The sequence below is a fragment of the Asterias rubens genome, chromosome 15, assembly GCF_902459465.1.
Source record: "Asterias rubens chromosome 15, eAstRub1.3, whole genome shotgun sequence".
Lineage (NCBI taxonomy): Eukaryota > Metazoa > Echinodermata > Asteroidea > Forcipulatida > Asteriidae > Asterias > Asterias rubens.
In genome coordinates this window covers 6,700,071-6,724,087 of record NC_047076.1, presented here as the reverse complement: position 1 = coordinate 6,724,087, position 24,017 = coordinate 6,700,071, and the positions used below count along the sequence as shown (strand labels likewise).

The window sequence follows — 24,017 nt, the reverse complement described above, 5'->3', positions numbered from 1 at the left end:
TTAGCCTACTGCTGTTTAGTTTATAACTATGCAAAACATTTGTGTTGTTCTGTGACTAAACCAGACTTATCTTATGATTTGAGGCATTGCATGGTGAGGTACCAATATGTATTTGGTTTGAGGTAGCACCACGTATGTATCTTCTTGCCAGGTAGTTTGTTCTTTAGAGAACTGTCTTGCTTCACCGGATTGTTCGGGAGACTTCTCAGTTCTAAAAAAGAACTGTCCTGCTTCTGAATAGAACTGTCTCCTGACGATGACTAGAGCAAGCTAGTCAAAACATTGGGACCAATTTAAGAACTTACTCCACGATAGTGCAGTTAATAACGATTGCTGAACTAGTCTCTATACCTTCTGCCCAGGTAGTAGTTAAAAAGCAAGGCAGTTCTTTTCAGAACTGAGAGACGTCTCCCGAACAATCCGATGAAGCAAGACAGTCATCTAAAGAATAAACTCTACCTAGCAAGCAGATACACACATGGTGTTACCGCAAACCAAATATATACAGACACATCTTGTTCCAAAAAATCAAAACTGGGTTTTATTTCTGTCGAGGCTGAGCGGTTAAGCCTATCGAGATGCGTTGTATCCCCCCCCCCCCCCGAGCCTGACGCCACATCACAAGACCCAAATAGCGCCCTCACTGAGGTCAATGAAGACCTATAATTGGCCGAGATGTTGTGCTCAGCGTTGACACGTTTCCATTGTTTGAACTCAGTGATGGCTGTCAATGCAAGGCGTCTGTTCATTTGATGGCTGCACTGTATGAGGAAGAAAGAAATAAGCATTTATGAAAATAAGAATTTCACAGATACACTTAATCTTGCCAGCCAGCACATATATCATGTGGTGAATTTGTCCACACACGACACAGTCAACCCTCCTACTGTCTGACCATTCAATATCATCCACTGTGGTTTTGAATGATAAACTATGCCAGCCTGCAATATGATGTCATGTGGTGAATGCATCTACACAGTATACAGTCAACCCTCCTACTGTCTGACCATTCAATATCATCCACTGTGGTTTTTCATGATGGATAAACTATGCCAGCCTACAATATGATATCATGTGGTGACAGTCAACCCTCCTACTGTCTGACCATTCAATATCATCCACTGTGGTTTTGCATGGATAAACTATGCCAGCCTACAATATGATATATTGTGGTGAATGCATCTACACAGTGTACAGTCAACCCTCCTACTGTATGGCCATTCAATACTGTTACACTGTCAATTCAAGTCTTTATGCACAAATCCCCCATTGGAGGATTATTTCAAAAAGCGTTTCAACGTAGTCTCCTACTAAAGAAAATTGGCAGTTTACAGTACAAAATATATATGCAAAAATCATGCCCCCCCCCCTCTCCCTTAGCCCATACCCATCCTTTGTTGTACCTTAAATATTGGTCTTCATTCAAACAACTTTGCAATGTCTATACGTTCGTTTTGGACCAGCCAGCCATAGAACTTTCCCTCTGTGGCTTGGGTCGTCGTATTCCATACTTGGATTATGTTTTTTGCTCCAGTACGTGGATCCTTGTTCTTCTCCCAAAGGGCCATTTTATATGTGTCCACAGGTTTGAAGACCCCAGGGTGTTCCTCCTTCAGCCAGAGGGTGAAATCCTTCCAGCTTTTCGTGGCTGTATACAAGAGAAAATAATAATAATAATACCAGAAATTTATATATCGCATAACTTGTGTCCTTTAACAAGATACATAACCAATATTGCTGCATCCTTCGGATGGGATGTAAAGTTGTGGGCCCCGGGTGTTTTTAATGCACATAAAAGAACCCAGTTCACTTATCGTAGGAGCTCGACCCGGTGTTCCTGGTTTGATTGACAGCATATTGGTCTAAAGCACCTTGTAAACCAATACAAGAATAGGTTTCATACTTAAAATACATAACTCCACAAACCTTGCAGGGAATAATACAGAGTGCTTTGATACGTCCCTAGGGGTGTGATAAAGCGCTATATAAGAACTGAATATTATTAATCCACAATAGATATCAAAAACCTTTAAAAAACGGACAATAAAGTAGATGATATGGTAGGTCTTAAGGCCGATTTATAGTCGGTCTTGCGATGGTCACGCGATGGAAATTTTGCCGGCGATCATGAATAAAAACACAGTTTAAAGGCCTCGGGGATGACTACAAACTGTTCTTTAGGATCGCGTGTCAAGATTTCCATCGCGCGACCGACTATAAACTGGTCTTGAGGCCAGATGATAGCAAGACTTTTCAGTCTGAATGCTGGCTACCTACCTTCGTAATCGACACTCAGCATCTCTTCAACTTTTGAAAGAATGTCGTGCCTTGTGTTCCTCAGATCCTTCTCCCCATCAAGAGGGCCTAGGAGTAAAACAGATTAAAGTAAGTAAAATAAAATGATTGTAACAATGAGCCATTGTTGCTGCAGGTCATATAATATACTCATAACGAATTTTTATGAGTACAATGGTGCAAATATTTTCATAAGTTGAAAGATGGAATGTTCTTCTCAATAGGGCAGAGCCAAGTTGAATGGAACATTCCATCTTTTCAAAATTTAAAAAAACCTCTCATTTGCACAAAAAAAAAAATTCATTATTTGTTTATATATAATATCCACGTAAATATTTGTCATTTTGAGTGGAGGATTTGTTTATATGAAGCCTTGACGGACAGACGTGGTCTCCACTGATAAGAGTTGTTGGCAATGCACCGAGTAGTAAGGATAAGCCATGAATCTGGTAAACGGATCTCAATGGGAGACTTTCCAACGCTAGGTGGCAGCAGACTTACCAAGTAAATTCCCATAGACCTTTTCGCAAATACCGGGGCGCGCGCGTAAAGCTTGGAATTAGGTGCATTGTGGTCTAGCTGGTATCCAAATTTGATCCATATATATCCCACAATGCACCTCATTCAACAGTCTGCGCTTGCGCATTGGTATTTGCGATAAGGTCTATTGTTTACGTAGTTCTGAACATGCGCATAATTCTGCTGCCACCTATTGTCCTAAAAAGTCTCCTACTACATTGTGGCCATTTTGCTTTCTCTCCTCTCGACCCCCTATGGAAATTATACCGAGGCTGGTAGATGAAAATAGTCATTTTGAGAATAGTCTGGTCCCTTCTAAACCAAAGGTAAATTTTAACTGCAGTTTTCCAAAGTGCACACAAGGGACCCAGACAGTTGGGGGAGGGGGGGGGGGGGGTTGCGTCTTACCTACAACTCCAGCGCAGACAAACTTCTTAAATTCAGCTCGTACGCCCATCCCGCAAACTTTTATTATCTTCTGTAGCTCTTGAAGGCGTCTCGTCTTGTCACCAGGGTACTTCTGGAGAATCCTTTGACTACTGAACTCCAATGCAGAGAAAACGGAAGCTCCCTGAGGAGAGAATTTTGTACCACACATAACAATTTTGCAAAATTGACCTACGTGGAGGAGAGCGACTGCACTTACACTCCATCAAAAATAAGGTTGGGTAGGGTCGGTTGGGATGATTGTGCAAGGTTGGTTGGGCGGAGTTAATTGGGCGGGGTTTTTAAAGACAATGGAAGTAAATTGTGTAAAATAGCTTCAAAGGTGCTGTTTGCCCTCAAAAACAAAACAAAGCTAACCTCTCTCGCAGTTTCAGGAGTCAACGAGTATTGCAAGCTGACACACTGCGGTTCCATCAGGTTGTTTAAACGTTGCAGACTGTCTTTCAGCTCGTCGAACTTCCCTTTAAGATACGGACTGGTCAACTCGTGTAGAGCACAAGAGAAATCTGCGAGGTAAGGGGAAGCTTTTTACTATCATTATCTTAAAACCGTGTAAGTTTAATGAAAATCTGTTGCTGTTTTTGTCATTCAAAAAGTACCCAAACCCTGTAATAATGAGTGCATTCAATTAGCTTCCCTGGGTCGACCCCGGTCTGCCCCCAGTACGTTCGAATAGCTTTGACGTCATTCCAGGGGCTCACCCGGGCCCCAGGTGCATGGCATCACCACGAGAGGATGAGTGATCGTTTGATAAGCTCTTGTCAGGGGTTCACCCAAATAAGGGAGCGTCTCAAAAGTCTGCCGAGCATACTGCATAGTTCCTACGGATCATTTGCGTGTTCCCACAAGATCGTTGCCGTATGCCCACTGGATTGCTGTCGTATTCCCGGCGGAACGTTCCACCCGTTCCGACTTTTGAGACGCTCCCTAAGCACTGCGAGGACGACACAGGGAAGCTAATCGAACGCACCCAATAACAATATTGTGTTCCTAAATTGTGCACTATGTACATGTAGCTAGATCAAAGTACTTCCCGTCGACAAGTCTCTGTTACACTTACCTTGATGCACCGCATCTGTTTCATCCTGGATCCCAGACGACCTTTTTGACCCGAACTCCTCCCTGAATACACGAATATTGTGTTGGAGGCTCAACTTGTCCATGGCACTTATTAGTGTGGCTACCGTCGCTTTAGAACCACTGGTCTTCCCCCACTCAAAGAATCCTTGATATCGCTGCTCCCGGATATTGTTCTGGTTGTTGTGAACAATTTCTTCAATTCCCCCGTCCGATACCCCTAGCTTGCGCAGCAGGGGCTTCCATTCTTTGATGCTGATGTTTTCCGATAACCAGCTAATCATCTCGGTAGTCACCAGGTCCTTCTGAAAGGACAGAGGCGGACAGGGAGTACACTTTGACATTCAAGACAAAATATAGAGTTGATAACTAATAATTTGTGACTGCATTCCATCTGAAACCTCACTCATTATTGGTCCGTCCAATACCAAAGTTTCTCTATTTTGGTCGGACAGACTGTCAAAATTAAGGACCTAGAATGTGAAGACTCTAACAGTTTGAATTATCTTTGCTAAATTGGATTGCAAAGTTGATATGCATTGTATTTAAAGGCACTGGACACTATTGGTAATTGTCAAAGACCAGTCTTCTCACTTGGTGTATCTCAACATATGCATAAAAATAACAAACCTGTGAAAATTTGAACACATTTGGTCAACGAAGTTGCGTGATAATAATGGAAGAAAAAACACCCTTGTCGCACAAGTTGTGTGCTTTCTGATGCTTGAACTTGAGACCTCAATCTTGAATTCAATTCAAATATCTTAGTGAGAAAATACTTCTTTCTCAAAAACTATGTTACTTTAGAGGGAGCTGTTTCTCACAATGTTTTATACTATCAACAGCTCTCCATTGTTTGTTAGTAGTATGTTTTTATCCTAACAATTATTTGCAGTAATTACCAATAGTGTCCACTGCCTTTAAGTCCTACTAAGACACCATGGACTGACACCATGCAACGGCTGCTGGCTGTCCATGGTCATCTACCATTGTCAGAACAGTTAGGTTTAAAGTCACCTGGAAGTGGTATTTTTTCAAAATAAAGCTTTTGTCACTAATATATGTGCTTTGATGAGTGGAATGTGAATAAACAGTTAACTAAGGTTTTACAAAATCAGTTCTTATGTTATTTACAAATTTAAGAGTAGACCCCGACCTGAGTGGGCGCTGTTCGTGACGTCAATCGAGGCAGACTTTGCCTGTAATGCGTAGAGTAAACACAATATTGCAAAGTACATGTACGGACCAAGTCGTGAATTTGTACGTTTAAAAAAAACTAAAAAAACGTGTGTTTACTATATGCATTGCAGGCAAAGTCTGCCTCGATTGACGTCACAAAAGGGGTAGGCGGAGTCAGCCCCACAAACAACTTTATATATTTTTTTAACATATAAATCGTGACAAACAATTAATAAAAAAATTGTTTTCATGTTCGTAAGCATATACTCTTATGTTTGAAAGAAAAAAAATTCTATTTCCAGGTGACTTTAAGCATGTATGCTCCATATTTTGGTGTGCATTGTTGCCCTGGCTTACTACATGGTCTTCTAGGACACCAGCACCGTAGCGCTTAGAAACCAAGTAATAAGCATGGTATAAGTTTACGTTTTTATTATTATTGTAATACGCGTGTAAATGAATGCGAGTGCTCTACAATGAACACTTCACAGCATTAGACCTTTAGCACTAACGCTATCAACCCCACCATCTTAAGAGGAAAAACGATGATGAAACAAAGGAAAGGCATTATGGGCATATGAGCAATGTCCCTTCCCATGCGTCTGGGTCACTGCCTTGGTGCCCCCTTGGATTGTTTTAACAGTCCCTCATTAAGAGTAAGACCCCACCCCTTTTCTACCGAAACTCTGCCTTTCCCCCAATGTCTTTGCTGATTTGCAATACATGCAGGCCTGGAATTTCATCTTTGAGAGGGCAAGGCCATTTTCAAGGGGCACTGAGGCCAAGACCAGGGCAACAGAGGCCATTACCTCGGTACCCTCCTTTTAAATGCAATGCTTGTACATGAACAAAGTATTGGACCAATGTCCCAGGGAAATCTGTCCGCCAGAGATTCTATCACCCATATGGGAAATTGTTATGGGCTGGAGGAGGATGTTTCAAAGAGGGCGCTATCAGATGAAGTTTGTACACAGTTTGCCCCTTGGGGGCGGGACCGAATATTCGGGAGGACAGAATTTCCTGCCACACCGAAATAGTTACAGGATTCAAAAGAGAGAAATTATTATGGGCTGGAGGAGGATGTTTCAAAAGAGGGCGCTGTCAGAAGTAGTTTGTACATAGTGTGCCATTTGGGGGACAGAATCTCCTGCCACACCGGTGCTAGATGAAAATGACAATTGATTTGGTTTAAATTACCACATCCACTTTAGAAGCTCCCATCACTTTGGAGCCTGCATCCGTTATACTGGAGTAAGCATCCTCTTGGGCACGTACTGTTGCACTTCCTCCAGCATCCTCGTTGGCATCCTCAGTCACTGAGTGTGTTTCTTTGGTGGATTGGTAGGACTCAGGGTTTACACCACCCAATCGAACTCCTTCATCTCCTGCAGCTGCGGCTTTGGGATCATTCAAATTGCCGCGCCGTCCCTGTTCAGCTCTCACTTGCGATGGTATATCTCCGTCGGCATCAGTTTCGATCGTTTCTCTCAACACTTGAAGTTCTCTGTCTGTGGCTTTCTTCTCCAAGAACAACTTCATGTACTTGGCTTGCAACTCTCTAATTTCAGTATCTTTATCATTTAACAGTTTCTTCAACTGAGAGATTATTTTCTGCTGTGCATCGAAAAGTGCAGCTGTATCTCTCTGGATGCCTTCCAGAGTGGGGACTTCTTTGGGTTGTTCTGCGAGTGTGGCACCATCTCCGTTCTGATTCATACTGGAAGACGAGCCATCACCACTGGTTGCCATGATTGGGTGTCTACAGCTGGCTTGACCTGCATCAACGAATATTAACATAGGTCCTGGTCAATGATACAGTTTTCAAATTCAGGGTTCAACTCAATTCAATTCAGAGTCCAGCATTCTCCAAAAGACGATCAGAGCATACTGATCGAAACGTTGAGTTAATCCAACTGTTCTTTTCAGAACCACCCCAACTCATTTAGAGATTGTTATTACATGGCGTTACCGCAAACTCTTCTATATCTTATTTCCACCATTCAAAGTTTCAAATCCTACTTACAATTCAATTCAATTCAATTTATTTTAAATGTCGTAATAAAGACATGAACATTTTCTTCAAGTGTGCATTCTTATAATATAAACACAGAGAGATATATCTAGTAAAATAGACAAGAAGAAGCCAAAAATATACACAGATCTATAAAAGGACAACAGGGCAAATTACATAGAGGCAGAGTTTTTCACAACCATCGAAACGTACAAGGGTGACGAACAACAAATACAAAACATGGAGAGTAAAAGAGCAGTAAAAACACAAAGACAAAGGAGGCCTAAAAAAAAATTATTACTGGATGCCAGCAAACCACGGGGGAAAAAAGGGACAAAAATTAAGGGATTATATTTTAAATTTTGAGTTAACTATGTGGCAAGCCGGACAGGAATGAAGTTCTTAGTGTGGGTTCGTAGAGGACGCACCACTTCGTCGCTGTGCGCACAGTGAAAACGTGTTAGAGGCAGGGCACACTGTCCAAACAGAGAAGTATCTAAGATTAGAACACTTGACATGATGGATGGTCTCAGCGACTGTCTTAAAAAGCATTAAAAATGACTGTGAGTACATTTTCATGACCGATGTTGTGTCTTAATAAACATATGGAGAGGCCATTTGGCCGTTTTCAAGCTATTTCAGTAAGGTATTTTTGTGATTTTGGGGCATTTGTTTGTGTGACAATCATGGAAAATGGTTGTTTTGAGGGTCACTTACAAAATTTATCTAGGGTTCTGGTACGACTGAGAATATTCAATTTTGACAGGAGTGCAGCGCCCCAGTAACTGGCTCTAGATGTTATGTATATATGATCTATGTCAAAGATCAGTCTTCTCACTTTGTGTATCTCAACATATGCACAAAATAACAAACCTGCGGAAATTTGAACTCAATTGGTCGTCGAAGTTGTGAGATCATAATGGAAGATAAAACACCCTTGTCACGCAAAGTTGTGTGCTTTCAGGTGTTTGATTTCAGGACCTCAGACATATAAAATCCAAGGTCTCAAAATCAAATTTGTGGAAAATTACTTCTTTCTTGAAAACTACGTGCGTTACTTCAGAGTAAGTTTTTAATTTTATGCCGACAATATTTTTGAGTAATTACCAATACATGTAGTGTCAAAGTCTGCCTCTAATTCTAAACTTACACGGTTTGAAGATTGAGATGATATTGGTAGAAAGCTTCCCTTGTCTTACCATGGAACTAATTCTACCTCCATGGTCTTACAAAAAATATTATTTGCCGAGGACGTGCTGGTGTAGTGAATCCCATGAATCCCCGCTGAAGTTTTTGAAAAACAATTATTTTCGGTCCTACTAAAAGCCGACAACTCGCCGACAACGCCGACAACGACAAGTCCAGAGCGCCGACAACTCGCCGCCAAAAAGTTTTAATTACCTCAAAAATGGCCAATAAACCATAGATGTATTAGAACTATATGTGTTCTGTAATATAAACATAAAGTTAATGGAAAAACTTCACAAAAAGTGTGAATTTTTAACCAGAAAAAAACTTCACTTGCACGAAAAGCGGTCGGACGCCATCTTGGCTTAAAAACCGTGTTTGGACCAGACCATTATGATACGGGTAGATTTAGCACTTGTCAACAACAGAGGGCGGGCTTCATGTGAAGACCTTCACTGCAGTGTGCACAGTGCATGACGCCCGCCCTCTATTGCTCAGCCCGACTCACCCGCATCATAATGGACTGGTCCGAACACGATTTTAAGCCAAGATGGCGTCCGACCGTTTTCCGTGAACGTTCAGTTTTTTTTCTGGTTAAAAATTCACACTTTTCGTGAAGTTTTTCCATTAAATTTATGTTTATATTACAGAACACATATAGTTCTAATACATCTATGGTATATTGGCAATTTTCGAGGTAATTAAAACTTGTTGGCGGCGAGTTGTCGGCGCTCTGGACTTGTTGTCGGCGTTGTCGGCTTTTAATAGGACCCATTATTTTAGCATGTTAAACCATATGGGAAATTAATACTTCTAGAAACTATAAGGCGATCCCCTGTGAGCAGGGGAGCCTTATATTGTAGTTTCTTGAAGTAGGAAATTAACGTTTTACATGCTAGAGTCATAGACTAAGAGTAGACTACCGTACCGAGACAAAAATTATTTTCGTGACTTTTTAAAAAACTACAGCACCTCATCAGCAAGTAAGTAATGGGATGTTGCGATAATAACGTAACCCTACTTACTGTTTTTGTAGTGTATAGCAAATCATTAAACAAAAATGAAGACGGCTTTTGACAAAACAAACAAATAAAGTGACCGTGCCTGATAAATACAGGTGTAACATAGAGATAGAATTTGGCCAAGTTTGCTGCTGTGGATTCGGTTATTTTTGCCTTTCCCTGGTACCATAGAGCAGGGTCGTACGCGTACAGTGAGCGCACATTCAACACGGCCGGCCGGCTACCCGGCCCGCGCACGGTTCCGCCTGTAGTCTTGTTTTCAAGAAGCTACAGTGTTCTCCTATACATGTAACCAACAGAGGGCCGATCGTGCGAATCTTATCAAGTTTACTGACTGCACACATCAACCGTCATAGAGAATCTTCGAAAAACAAGAAACTGTTAAAACCCAAAGAACCTGATGCCTGTTAAACAAGGCTTACCTACTCGTCTCTGGTTGTAGAGAAAAACAGAGAATAGTTAATAATTATGAAAACACTTATGGATACTTTGAGATTATAATAATAATAAACCATAGGTATGGAACTTTATAAAAAATATAATGTAGGGGGCCATCCCACTGAAACTGGAAAGAAAAGAACGCTTCCAAATGCTTCCCATCGCTTTGTCAACAAACAAATCTATTAATGAAAGATAATTATCCCCGTCATCAATGGACTCGCCCGCTTGGCCACTCCTACAACTCTTTTCCCCTAGGGGAACCCCCTTTCGTAGACTTGTGGACAAGTCGTTAATGGTCCCACGCAATGAAATGAACTTCACTCTAAATCGAGTTGAAAGTACCCGTATCACTCTAAAAAGAGTTGTCCGTCATAATGGTTCTTTGCAAGAGTGGTATGGCGGACAAACCGAGTAGAAGTTTCACTCTTTTACAAAAGAGAGTTCACTTAGGGGCGTGATTGGTGAAACACTTCTCTCAACTTTCAACCGTGCAAAATTTCAACACCAACAAATCTTTTTGAAAAAATCCTGTAAAAATTAAAAGTTCAGCTCCCCCCAAGTTAGTGTAGTTATACCTTTCTCTAGTGTAGCATAGAGTGGTTTTTAACATTGTTCGTGGCTATAACTTGCATTAAATAATAATAAAGTGCACTAATATTATAAAATGAGTAAAGCCAAACTAATTGTCAAAACTTACCCGCTACAGCACTGCTTCGGCGGCTAACAATAAACTCCACACATTTCAAGTCACGATTAAATTCATATCCGATTCCTACGGGCTGCTTTTCCGTCATTTCGAAGTAATAATTAGGTTTGGGTGAGTGGGCAATCCGGATCACATCTATCTTATACTCAAACAAGTTTGGAAACTTTTCGACAAAAACATCATGCCATGTGTTATGAAGATCCAACTCCACGATCTGGTTTTTATCCAAATTTAACATTTTATTGATGACGCGTATTGAGTACACTTTACGCTTTTTTGCAATCTCCATGGTGGGTGTTTTCTTAAGTTGACATAATGCAGCAAAAACAAATAAGACAAATTTTTACGCTTTCACCTTGACTTCTTTCCTCCACGGGCAACGAAATGATAATGTTCTGATTTGAGCGCCTCATCCATCCCAGCCCGAGTTGTTGCCAACCCAGATTGGAAAACTATGGAAAGCCGTAAGTTCAAATTAAGAAAAGATCGTTATTTTTTGTAACAATGTAACCAAATTTGTTGATTTTGTTAAAAACAAAACAAATAATTATGAGAGGTATTTTTATTTAATTGAAAGTTTGCAGAAAATGCTGAATTTGGTTAAAACATCTGTTTTTAAGATTAAGTGTTTTACTAACATTCGGCCGACCAAGCCAACCAAGGAGGTTTTTTCCGTCAACTCGATCCTCAAAACCTCCATGCACAACAAACAAAAAGGACTATACACCCGCAAAGTCCGAAGTTCAACTACATGGCTCGTTCCATGGTTCTACCGTGAGCCGTCACGGCTCACAATCACTTAGCCAAACTTCATAGAAGCTTTATGCAGATAGCGATTTTGAACAACTGCGCATGTGCGCGCAAAGGACTGTGGGAAAAATTTGGCACCTCGCTCAAAAAAGTAAACAACGTTCAACGTTCGTACACGATCGATCGGTTTGCAAAATGGATGTGGCAGGAGTGAACGAGAAAGAGCTGATTGATAGAATAAATAGTTCTGGCATAGACGAACTAAGGTAATCTTTAGCTAGAGTGAATGTGCCAAGACACAGTAGTTAAAGACAAACTCCAAAGGCGACATTTTTTCGTGATAAAATTACTGTTTTTAGGTTTGCCCGTCTACGTCTGTAGGGCGTCGGAAGACTGACAATGACATTGACAAGGTCAATGGCGAAAAGTTGCAACACGGATCAGTGACCCTCCCGCAACCATCAGTCACCCTCGAAGGATCGGAAATAACAACCAAAACTTCCCACCAGTGACTCCGATTTGTGCTGATAAATACTTCGACAAAAGCATGGACGACCTCCATGACAAAAGTAAGACATTTTGTTCTGTTACAAAACAGAGAAACATTGCCAAGGTCATGATGATCGAGGACTGTCATGACTGTTTTACAAAAAATAAAAACATTTCTTATTCCTGGTCTAGATAGAGTCTAGATATAGCTCTGTGGATAAAGCCCATCAATGGTTACATTGTCTTGATTCGATTGTGTAATTGTATGCCACTAATCAGCAATGACGTGGACGTAAATAGAATAGCTTGGTAGTTGTACATTTTTAAAACTTTATGTGGCAGATGATACTTTTTCCTTATTTCTCACACCATCAACTTTTTAGGTCTACCACTGATATGGTTCAAAATTACAGTGACCAAAAGTGACTAAGTAATTGTGGTTTATACTTATATTTATTAATATAAATCTATTTCTACCTCCATGGTTATACCGTAGATCATGACATGACAAGTACGACAAGGTTCTGGTGTAGGTCCTAGCATACTTCTAGTTTCTAGAACTTAGAAGTAGTCCTAGCATAAACATTTTTTATTCAAGGGTTCAGTTTATACAAGTTTGATGTACACGTATTGTACGAACATGATTCTGTGCATAATATAATTACATACTTTGTGCTTTGTTTTGTGCATGTATTACAAAAATGATACTTTTAGTACACTGTAACATAAAGCATCAAGTTGTAAGCTTTATTGTTAGACCCTACTGGTACTGTAATAATGGTATGTTTGTTATGTCTATAATTTTATCATATGATATGAGACTATGAGTTTTTGTAGGTTTGTAATTTGAAAAGCAAGGACTAGGTCACATGAGCGAAACCCTTCTTAAGGTAGGAATTTGAAAAAAGAATATAACTTCTTTTAAATTTTTGTTTTCAAATAAGTTTGATTTATTCAATAAAAAAAATAGATTCTGCATTGGGCATACTCAAAAAATAAATCCTTTTAGTTTTACTTGGAAATTGTCACCATTTAACTTTATTATTTTGGGGGCAACTATCCCAATTAATACATTTTTGGTTATGATAGACTAATAAAAAGCCATATTGAGAAGACTATTTATACAGTAACTCGCTTTTATATTCTTTATAAATAATCTATATTTGTACATCTGTTAAACCTGATTCTAAACTTATATACTGATAGGTCTCATTTTGTAGTTTAAGTGGGTGAAAAGTCATTTCAAACCTTGCCATCAAAGAAGAAGTATTGTGAGCACTTAAATGTGATTCTCTGCAAACTCTGCATCTTCAAAATTTGGATTTAAATTAACAAGTAAGTAGACTGGCACTGTGGTCAGGTGGTTCAGGGCCCACTAATAATGGGTTCAGTACTGCCAGAGGCAATTTGTTATGTATTAAGCTGTCTCATAACTTCACAAAGCCATTATTAAAACAATTGATATTTATTAAGCTGCAGCCACCTTTGGCAAACACGTCATGCATGTCAGAGTCCTTGTTCACAAAAAGACTCTAGAAGAGGGGTCAGACTATCTGCTACACCCACAGGTTGGAATGGAATCTAAAGATGACTGTGCCATGATAAAACTGCAGATATGTATAAAACCTATGACAAACTCTAGTTTGTGAATGTTACATCATGCATGTTGTGAATTTAACTCCTGGGGTTGGTGTGAAAACAATTGTTCACAATCTAACAAGCATCTGTAATTATTTGACCCATTTTATGGTGAGAGTTTAAAGGTTTCATTGTGGGTACACATAATTTAACTCGTGCTGAAAATAAATCCAAACCTGTCACACTTTTTGTTCCATATATTTGTTTACAAACAATTTTTTATTTACAATTTCCATCCTTTAATTTTTTTTCTTCAAATATTTAAATTGGTAATATTAACTTTATAACACACTTGGTATTTTCATGGCCCCTTAAAAACACTTACATTGCAGTTTACTTTACTCAATTATTATCTACCCTTGTTTGCCTCAGGTATTGTTCATGTTGACTGTACTGAGGCGGTTAACTACAACCCTCTAGATCTTTGCAATTGCAACCCTTGGTATTATTTAAATCTTTGCATTATGAAGTATTATTGTATGATTTAAGTAACCAGAATAAATGAAGCTTTAAACTCTTCAAGACAGTGGAAATGGACGTTTGGACAGTGTTATTGTTTGTATTGTATTGTATTATTCTACTTTCTCTGAGAATTGTAGCCTACAACCGCAGGACGCCACGCACAGGCATATTAAGAAGCACTTGCGATACCTTTAGGTGTTTTCAAAGCCCAACAGCCGACAGAACGCTTGCGTCACAGTTCACTCTGCAATTAACATTTATCTTTTCATCGCCAATTTACGTGTCATCAGTCAAAAATGGCCTCAAGAGCATGAAGACACACATACACACACACAGCCTTTAGTCAATTCAGAAGATGGTCAATGAACTCTCCTGCAGCAAAAGAAGTAGGATGTGGTTGGTCGAGTCCACAAAACAACAGTACAGATCACATCTTTGGAGTGAACACAGTACTGGGAGAATAACTGCTTCCAATATGAGTGCTGTCACGAAGCATGTTGATGCACAAGTAATTATCTGAAAGATAAAGCAGACAAAAACTAAGGGAATAAATGAGTGGTTACAAGTTCTTAAAAAGGCGTTTAAAACAGGCAGGGTCATGGTCGTTCAGCCCTTGTTCCTCTTTTACCTATCTTACTTGATGACCTGACATGTGTTGCATTTTAATGACTGAGACAATTTTCGGATGCACTGTGTGGTGTGTGCGTAGTTAGTCTTGGTGCAAGACGTTTCTTGTTTTGCTTTCATACCCAGCGCGGCCAACTCACAAACATCGCCCGTATCGGTGAAACATCTAGCACCAAGACCAGCACATAATTATGCATAAACATATCCAAAAACAACCGGTTATAAACAGCTCCAGCTGGTCTTTATCACTCGTTAACTTTAAACACCCTGACCCCACGTGAAGCGCTTTCCACCACAACAGGAATGCAGATAGCGAAACTGATTGAGGCATTTATGAATGATCTTTTGCCTTGTAAATCATAACCAAACACTCTGCCCTGAAAGTCAGTCATGACTAATATGACTATGAGCTAATTAATGAGCAGTATCATTATCAGAATATAGATATTATATTCTGAATATAATATCAATATCTGTTATCTCTAAAAAATGTCGAGGAATATATAATTGAATAGGCCTATGTTTCTTTTTTAGTTTCTACCACCAATCACACATAAATCTAGCCTATACAATGCTCAAATTGTAGCCTACAGCTTGTTGGGTTTGACATGCTTGATGATTTAATCATGACCCGGTCATGATTAAATCATCAACAAGCTTTATTGATATTTTATTAAACTATTTTGTGTTCATTCAAAGTCAAAAGAACATGCATGGACCTACCTACGTATGTTCATACATGTACACTCCCTCGTTCTTCCGTTGAGTCGCAAAGCACACACACTGGTCCGATGGCATTATTGTCGTAGTTTTTTATATTAATAATACACATCTGACATGGCTAAATAAAGCATGGAGGTACACCCATTCGTGGGTGAAACTGTCTTCCGCCACAGAAGCATGACCGTCCACCACAAACAATGTCAATGTTTACAAACTTATTGTTTACAAAAAAACTTTGTAGAACACGTTACGTGACGACCGTATAACTGGAGGTGCCAAATATCTCCCACAATCCTTTGCGGGACGTCGGATTTTTGCTATCTGCAATAAGGTCTATGAGCGTTTTCGAATCGAAGGCTCAGGCTCAGGCTTGGGCTTCAGACTGATGCAGCCATTTTGAAGCCGCGTACGAATCGGAGGCTCCGGATCGGGCTTCGAATTTGATCTCTGAGGCTTCGATTTTGGCTGAAAACAGCGCCAGGCGAAGCCTCCTCAAGAGGTGGCTTCGCCAGGCTTCATGACGTCAGATTCGGGATGATAAATCTTTTTCTTGCGGCAGCCATTAAAATCCTCGGTTACCGTTCAATAAAATTGACAAATTTGGCTCTTTTGATTGTGTTTTACTATTAATAACAACAGTCTTCACCTGATATATCACCCATGAGAAGGCGAACAATTTGCATCAATGATATTAAGGTAAGTTTTGATATATAATGTAATTTTTTATGATAATTTACTTCGCGTTAAAAATGACGTGTGCCCATAAACTTAGTGCTGCATCTAATTCGTGAAAATTGTCTTTTGGTTTTATTCTCAACATTTACTGATGAAGATAAGCTACATTCGGGAATTATTTGACAGGATAATATTTGTGAAAGTAGGGCCTGTCTTCTTAACTTGGTTATGGTTGATTTTTCGTTGGCAGAAAATTAAAATTCCTTGTCTGCTGATTAAAAACGACAGTTGTTTATTATTTTTTATAATCCCAAGGCCGAGAGCTGGATAGTGATATTATTAGTTATAAATCTTGTGGTTTCGTTTAAGCTGAACCAATTACATTGAACACTCTTGTTACTTATGAATAATATTTCGCTTTGTTCCTTTTTTTCAAGAATGTTTTTGTTGTAGGCCTACTTTTTTAATAATAATATTTCATATTGTTTACTTCTGACTGATGATGTACCGGGTAGTAATTTATTTGAGTTTTCTGAAGGGAAATACATTTCTTGGCAACTAAAAAAAAAGGTTACATGATTACATAAATTTAAATATTAGCCATGAATGAATGAATGATGATACATGTACACCTGCATCAACTTATCAAGCAGAGGCTATATGGGTTAGGTGTTGAGATGGGGGGGGGGGGGACTTTGCTAGAAAAACACCTTTTGCTTGTGGATTAAGGATTCCAACTTTTTTGTAGAAGAGGACTGGCATTCATCAACATTCTTACTTGTATTAACTTTCATTGTACAATGTAGAGTTGGAAGAGTGACTTTGGTGTGAGGAAAACCACCCGGCCTAGGTTCAAGTCTGTAGGGGCAAAAGGATACTTGAACCATGCTTGAACACTGCCCATATCTGTCAGGTACGGTATGAATCACAAAATTGGTTTTTACCCATATACACCAATGTGTGTTATATAAGCACTGTATACTCAGTACTTACCTGAGTTTTGTGAAAACAAAAATCACAGGCAAATTACTCAGGTGGGATTCGAACCCACAACCTTTGCAATTCTAGAGCAGTTTCATGCTAAACTAGACCACCGAGTTTGCCCAGTAGCTGAGGCAGTTTGAATCCTAAATTTTAGCAGCCGGAACTGCAAATGATATTAAAATTGCACCAGGTTACGAGTATTCAGTTTGGTTTTTACTCCGGTAAGTATTGAGTATATAGTGCAATTACCACATCGGTGTTTATGGGTTAAAACCAAAATGAATACTATAAATATCAAGGCTGTGGTATTATTCACTCAGAAAAAGACGACGGTCTAAACCCACCCGTATACACTGTGCGTAGTGTGTAATCACACCGCACGACCCACCCGTATACACTGTCACATTGCTGAAGTAATCCGCACTCGTACCACTAACCGCATGCGGAGGCTGTGTACGGGGGCGTCGTGTCGTGCGATGTGCCGGATGTGGTTAATTTTACGCTCAGTGTACAATGTATACGGTAGTTGCGTCTTTTCGGAGTGACAATTTGACTGCCTTAGCAAGGCTTAGCAAGGCTAACCCGACATCCTTTTGAGATGTTTCTGATAATCAGTGGTGATCTGGAGTTCGAGAGACTTCCAAGTCAATCCCCTCTTGAATGTTAACCTTTGTTTTTTATATCTAAGGGGGGGGGGGTAATAGAAAGAAAACTCTCTAAACCAACATTAAATCCCAAGAGCTAAAAATCAATTTTGTTTAGATACATTGTACAATGATCACCCAAATGGTATGATAATGCTATAATTTTGCAATTTATAATGTTGAGGGCTGCGTTGATTATTTGATCATACATGTACTCAAGCATTGATTATTTGATTTTATATAACACCCAAGCCGATCCTTGCCATTTGATTGGAGGATTGTCCGTCACGTGATAGCAAATAAAAGTACCATTGCACGCTGAGTCACTCACCGTGCTTTTTCGTTCCATCCGAAAAGTACCATTGCACGTTTCCAGCGTGCAATGGTACTTTTCGGATGGATTGAAAAAGCTGAGTAAAAACATCACTGCGTGCGCGTGTTTGTAACGCAGCAGTGTTACTGCGAGGAATAATATTAGTAAAATTACTAATACTAGCATTCGGATTCTACAATTAAAAATTGTAGGCCTACGCTTTGTTTGTTTTGAAAGTTGTATCTTTCAATCAAAATGACAAAGATCTACTTGGTTGTTATATAAAACAAATAATGAATGTTTTTCATTCGTGCAATGGTGCGAATATGTTCATTCGTTGAAAGCTGGAATGTTCCATTCAACTCGGCTCCGCCTCGTTGAATAGAACATTCCATCTTTCAACTCATGAACATATTCGCACCATTGCACTCATAAACATTCATTATGTGTATAATACTCAAGCATTGACTATTTGATCATACTCATAAGATTGTATCTTCTTCTCATTTCAGTTACAAGGATCTGCAGAAAAGCATCAATGTGAGAAGCGTAACATGTGCTAGCCAGTTCCGCATCAAAGCGAAAGACCTGTTAGTTCATTTCAGAACAATATAAGATGTCACCAGTAGGCCTGGGCAACAAGTGAAGTTTACTACTCATCTAGTGTCAAAAACATTGTAGTCACGACTTTGACACTAGTTGTGACTATTTTAAACTCCTAAGATACATTGCGGCAAGTTGTTTGCCGCAGGCCCAATCAAGTAAAATTTGTGCTAAAAGGATTGAAGTTGTAGGGAATAGGCAAGAGCGACACAATGGGAGACTTTCCAACGCTAGGTGGCAGCAGACTTACTGGGTAAACTTCCATTGTTTACGTAGTTATGAGCTTGCACATAATTCTGCGAACATGGCTTTACCCGGTAAGTCTGCTGCCACCTATCGTCCTAGAAAGTTTCCTAGTCGTGACTGTTTTTTAGTAGTCATGGTAGCACGTCGAGTAACGTGAGTAGTTGAAAAATGGTATTTGTAACTCGACAAGGCAATCAATAGTCTCCACTTCGACACTTGTCTGTCCCACTAGTCGCTCAGGCTTAGTCATCAGTAGAGGAAATATCACTGGTGATTAAGCAGAAGAAACTTCACCTGTGTCGATAAAGATATAAAGCTCAATTCTAACTCTGTAAAGTAACATAAAGCAAACTGACCTGTCCTTATTTGCAATTTTTTGCTAGCAACTATTCTACAGCTGAAAAATACAATTAGAAAAAACTTGACAATTCCGAAATACTAACCTAACAGTTGACGAAATAATCATGTTTCTTGACTTTAAAGTGGAGATCATCATAATTGCAATGAACTTAAAAGTTGTTAAGTAACCTAACATTTTCCCAGCCTAATGGGAGAACACAAACAATTATTTATTAGCACCGTCTTTGTAATCTTAAAAAAAGTTATTTAAACAATCAATTGCTGTAAATTGATACTTCTTTTGTTTAAAAGTAACTCAATTTATGATAAAATAAAGTTTTCATTGTAGTGCAGTATAGCTTGTATGCAGTTTTTACTTGATAGTCAGAGTAATGTTATTTTTATTCTAAAAGAATACTATAGTTTTCAAATAACAGAACATACCTTTCGAAATTTCCCTGCTTTCCAGTTTCAATGCAAGGCATGTTGTTGACATATATTACAACAAAATAAAGCTATGTTTTCAGAACATTTTTGGTCCGTTTCGTTGTTGATGAAAACAACCATCATTTGTTGGCTTTCACTAAAATAAGTCATTTTACAATCAAGTGAAGCTAAAAAGTGGGCTGCTCTAAGTTATTGAGGTATTTTTACAATATTAAACCATCAGAAAGCAAATATGCGTTTGTTACAATACAAATGGTATGATTTTGTGTTTTGTGATGTGGTGGTGTTATTTTTTGTTTTGTTTTACAATCATTAAATAAATGCCTCACACACAAAAAGCAGACGACGCACGTTTGTTCTCGTGCATTATTATTTCCCCCATGATCCACCACGAGGGCCACATGAAGCCTAATCCCGTGAAGCCGAAGTGTTCGAAACAATTTCGTCGCCATGTTGTTTATTGTGAAGCCTGAGCCTCACTGAGCCGGAGCCTGAAAATCCCAAGCCTGAAGCCTCAAGCCTGAGCCTTCGATTCGAAAACGCTCATATATGGATCCCTTATCGCAAATACCAATACAACAAACAATGGCGTCGATTAAACCCAACCTCGACCCCGCCCAGTTCGGAAACATCAAGAACGTATCCACTACGCACTGTTTAATTGATGTTCTTCACACACTCCATGCTAATGCTGAACTACCCAAGTCTATATATCGTCCATTCTTCTCACTGACTTTTCTAAGGCTTTTGATCACATCGACCACACAATTGCAGTTTCCCTTGACTGCTCACGGGCTGGGATTGTGGGCAATAGCGGTGTGTGGAATAGCGGTGAGTGTGTGTGGGGTCACGGCTCACGGGCTGGGATTGTGGGCGATAGCGGTGTGTGTGGAATAGCTGTGAGTGTGTTTGGGGGCTGTGTGTGAGGCTGCGTGGATGTACATTACAGGCGCTGTGTGGGTGTGGGTGAGAGTACGGTGTGCTATTCTGTTTAGAGTCAGTCGGGGGACATTCGGGCGGCTGAGGTGCTCTATGGTTTTAGCTTTATTAGTTTACACAGCCTTGATCAAGGCTAGCTTGAATGCAGTGTTGTAGTACGTCGAGACCCAACAGTTCGAGTGAAGGCTCGATGCCAATGCCCACCGGCAAAAACCTTTCATTTCATTTGTTTCGTATTCATGACCGTCGCGGCTATGATTCTGTATGAATATATAATGAGCTCGGAGGACACATTTTAAAAAATCCAATTCGGGAATATTATATACTGTAACAGACAAAAACTCTTATAACACGGAGCAACAGGGTTTTATTGTACCTACAAAAATATTTCATAATTTTATATATCAAAAAATAAGAAATATGAGACAAAAAACGTTACCCTCTTTGTGCAGAAATAAGGGTCTCCAAAAACGTCATTTTTTAAATATTTAACGAAGTCGTGCAGAAGAATTGTACAGATGGACTGTTAGGTAAACTAATGTAGTCTTTCGCTGTATTCGTTATTTCTTAGGTCACTCGAAACAGTCAAGTTCACCAAAAGAATCCGTCTTCGTCAGCGTGACCGTTCAGAATCGAGAAGTCCGCCATGTCTCGCTTGTAAAATGAGAGCCCACACGTGATTGGTCGAAACATGGACAATGCTCACTGTCCTATGTAACCAGTGTAACCAATCAGCTGCTGTGTAAGGAAACGCTAGGCATTTGCCTAGCGTTTCCGTACATAGCAGTCATGTCTTGTTCCCTACTTCAAACGTCACACTGATTAATGCGGTGTTGGGTAAACATTGAGGTGCCAGGCTTTTCAAATGGTTGTGAATTTGTCTAAAAGGGATTCGTTTAAAGTAGGTCTGCCGTACAATGGCCAAGCCCATTACAATTATATTTGGAAGCATTTTATTATGCCATTCCTCCGAAAATAATAGTAGATATGCGCCGTGGTTTACACCTTTATTTCAGAAACACTATTGCCTTCAAAGGACCACCATTACTTGCCCATTCTCACATGCTTTTATCCTGTCAAGATTGGTCAATTGTTCACAACATTTTTATTAAAAACACTGCAACATTATTTTCTTGTTTCATGAATTAATTTATTTATTTGATTTCTTCTTTCAGCTGCAGGAATTTCTCATGCAATTATCCACATTTTACAGAGTCTTGATTATTTAAATAAATTTTTAATGCTAGGTCAGCACGGAGAATTAATAACAAAAAAGTTGTTACAGGAACACCCAGGTAATTAGGAGATCTGTAAACATTATACTTTCTTATTTTCCCTATTATCTCTAAATATCACAAGCAACTTGCAATACAAAATTAAGTATTCTTTTGGTTCTTTTGGTTGAATATTGATTAAAACAATGTAATTTATCTTGATGAGAACCCCGTAATGCAATAATTGAACAATGCTTACTCGTTACGTCAAAATTATTTTACATATACAGTACTATTGGCAAAGATCTTTTTGTCGAAAAGCTGGTTCACATTTTAACTATCTTTTTTCTGTCTCTGAAACGAAGTTTGTTAATATCAAGCACTACATGAATGACAACATATCATCGGCAACTGAGCAAAACATACCTAATATTGTTTAAAAAAAAAAATTACCTGAAAGTTCCTATCTAGATTGTTTTTTTTTTCAAGTAAAGCCTGGTTTATGAATATTTTTTTAATTTAAATCTAAAGCCTCAAGCCTGGTTCATACTTCCTGCGAATGTGAATGAGATACGAATGTTGATATCAAAAGTTCACAAATAATTTGCAGAGGTTAAATTGTGAGAATATTGCTTTACGTGCAAAAATTGCGTTACGTGCGAATATTGAGATGTGCAAATATCCCAGCGAAAACAGAGTTGTGATGTAAAATTCACGTAAAATTCGTATCGAATTCACATTCGCAGGAAGTATGAACCAGGCTTGAGGCTTTAGATTTAAATTAAAAAAATATTCATAAAGATAAAGTCACAAGCACGCAAACTGAATTCGCAGGGTCTGTTAGCTTGAGAAAAAAAAACCACCAAGACTTTTTACTTAGTACGAGGTTCTTAAGTGTCTTGTAAGAAGGTACGAAGTGTCTAAGGTACGAAGTGTCCAAGGTACAAAGTGTCCAAGGTACAAAGTGTCCAAGGTACAAAGTGTCCAAGGTACGAAATGTCCAAAGTCACTTCAAGGTACGAAGCGCCAAGGGTGCGAAGTGCCAAAGGTACGAAGTGTCCCGACACCTTTCATCTCGGAAGACTGTCTTTTGACCCATCCATGCCTAGCAGTACCAACTACATCTCTGAGCACGGCATTCCTGAACAGGCATCATTACACCACCCCGTAGAAATCTGGCTGGGTTACAACATCAGAAAGAAACCATTCAGTCAATGTTCAACTTCACGTTCTTCGACAAGTACTTTGTGATGGAATTATCCAAAAGCTAGAAACAACGGTAGGTCATCAAGGGTAGGCCTGAGGTTCGGAGAAAAAAAAAGTAACATAATATTTTAATTTTACATTGTTTAGATCCCATCATATAGTTTATTTAAAACAATATTTGACAAAAATAACCAGGCTAATTCTCATTGTACACGGACCTAAACTGGGGGCGCTGTACTCCGTAGCACGTTAATATAAGGTTTGCGGTATAAACACATCCAGTTATTAAATATTAAACTTCAAATAAGAGGACAACTAACACAAAACAAAAGAAACAAATCAACTGCAATCATAAATTATATAAATGCAATAAAACAAAGAGCAAGTGCAAGTTGAAGACAGAAACTTGTGTTTTGTAAACATCGTGTGCAAAATAACCTAGTACTGTCAGTGTCACTGTAGTATGAGCATTGAGGGTCTATTTCTACCTCCATGGTATGAGCATTTAAATAATTATAACAATGTTTAGTGGATTCAGGTCCCTACTACTTCTTTCTGATATTTAAAAAAATATTGGAAAAGTTTCCGCATGGCGCCACCACTTTTTCATTCGATATGAAGTAATATAGTATCTAATTTACCTCATTGATAAATCCCTTTTTGTAATAATTAGTGAAAAAGTGGTGGCGCCATACGGAAAGTTATCCAAAATATTTTATAAATACATGCCACGCACGACGACGATGTCCAACGACAAAACAAACAAAAAGCAGCACCAGAAAAATCGTGTTTACTGTGACGTCACGCTACAATGAGTGCCGCAACAGCGGAGA

The 24,017-nt window shown here is 39.2% G+C and overlaps 1 protein-coding gene and 1 long non-coding RNA gene across 2 annotated transcripts; one reads left to right on the top strand and one right to left on the bottom strand.

Moving 5' to 3' along the window:
• Window positions 1–353: 353 nt before the first annotated feature.
• LOC117300417 lies at window positions 354–8,698 on the bottom strand. Its single transcript, XM_033784205.1, has 8 exons — window positions 8,679–8,698; window positions 6,715–7,292; window positions 4,322–4,673; window positions 3,619–3,767; window positions 3,223–3,385; window positions 2,278–2,364; window positions 1,404–1,648; window positions 354–761 (listed from the first exon to the last, which is right to left on the bottom strand). Exons 2-7 carry the CDS (start codon window positions 7,264–7,266, stop codon window positions 1,419–1,421), a joined length of 1,533 nt encoding a protein of 510 aa, XP_033640096.1. The 5' UTR covers window positions 7,267–7,292; window positions 8,679–8,698; the 3' UTR covers window positions 354–761; window positions 1,404–1,418.
• A 7,392-nt stretch (window positions 8,699–16,090) lies between these two features.
• Window positions 16,091–20,074, top strand: LOC117299785. Its single transcript, XR_004520104.1, has 3 exons — window positions 16,091–16,270; window positions 17,056–17,162; window positions 18,703–20,074. It is a non-coding gene; the product is annotated as an uncharacterized LOC117299785 (long non-coding RNA).
• Window positions 20,075–24,017: the final 3,943 nt, after the last annotated feature.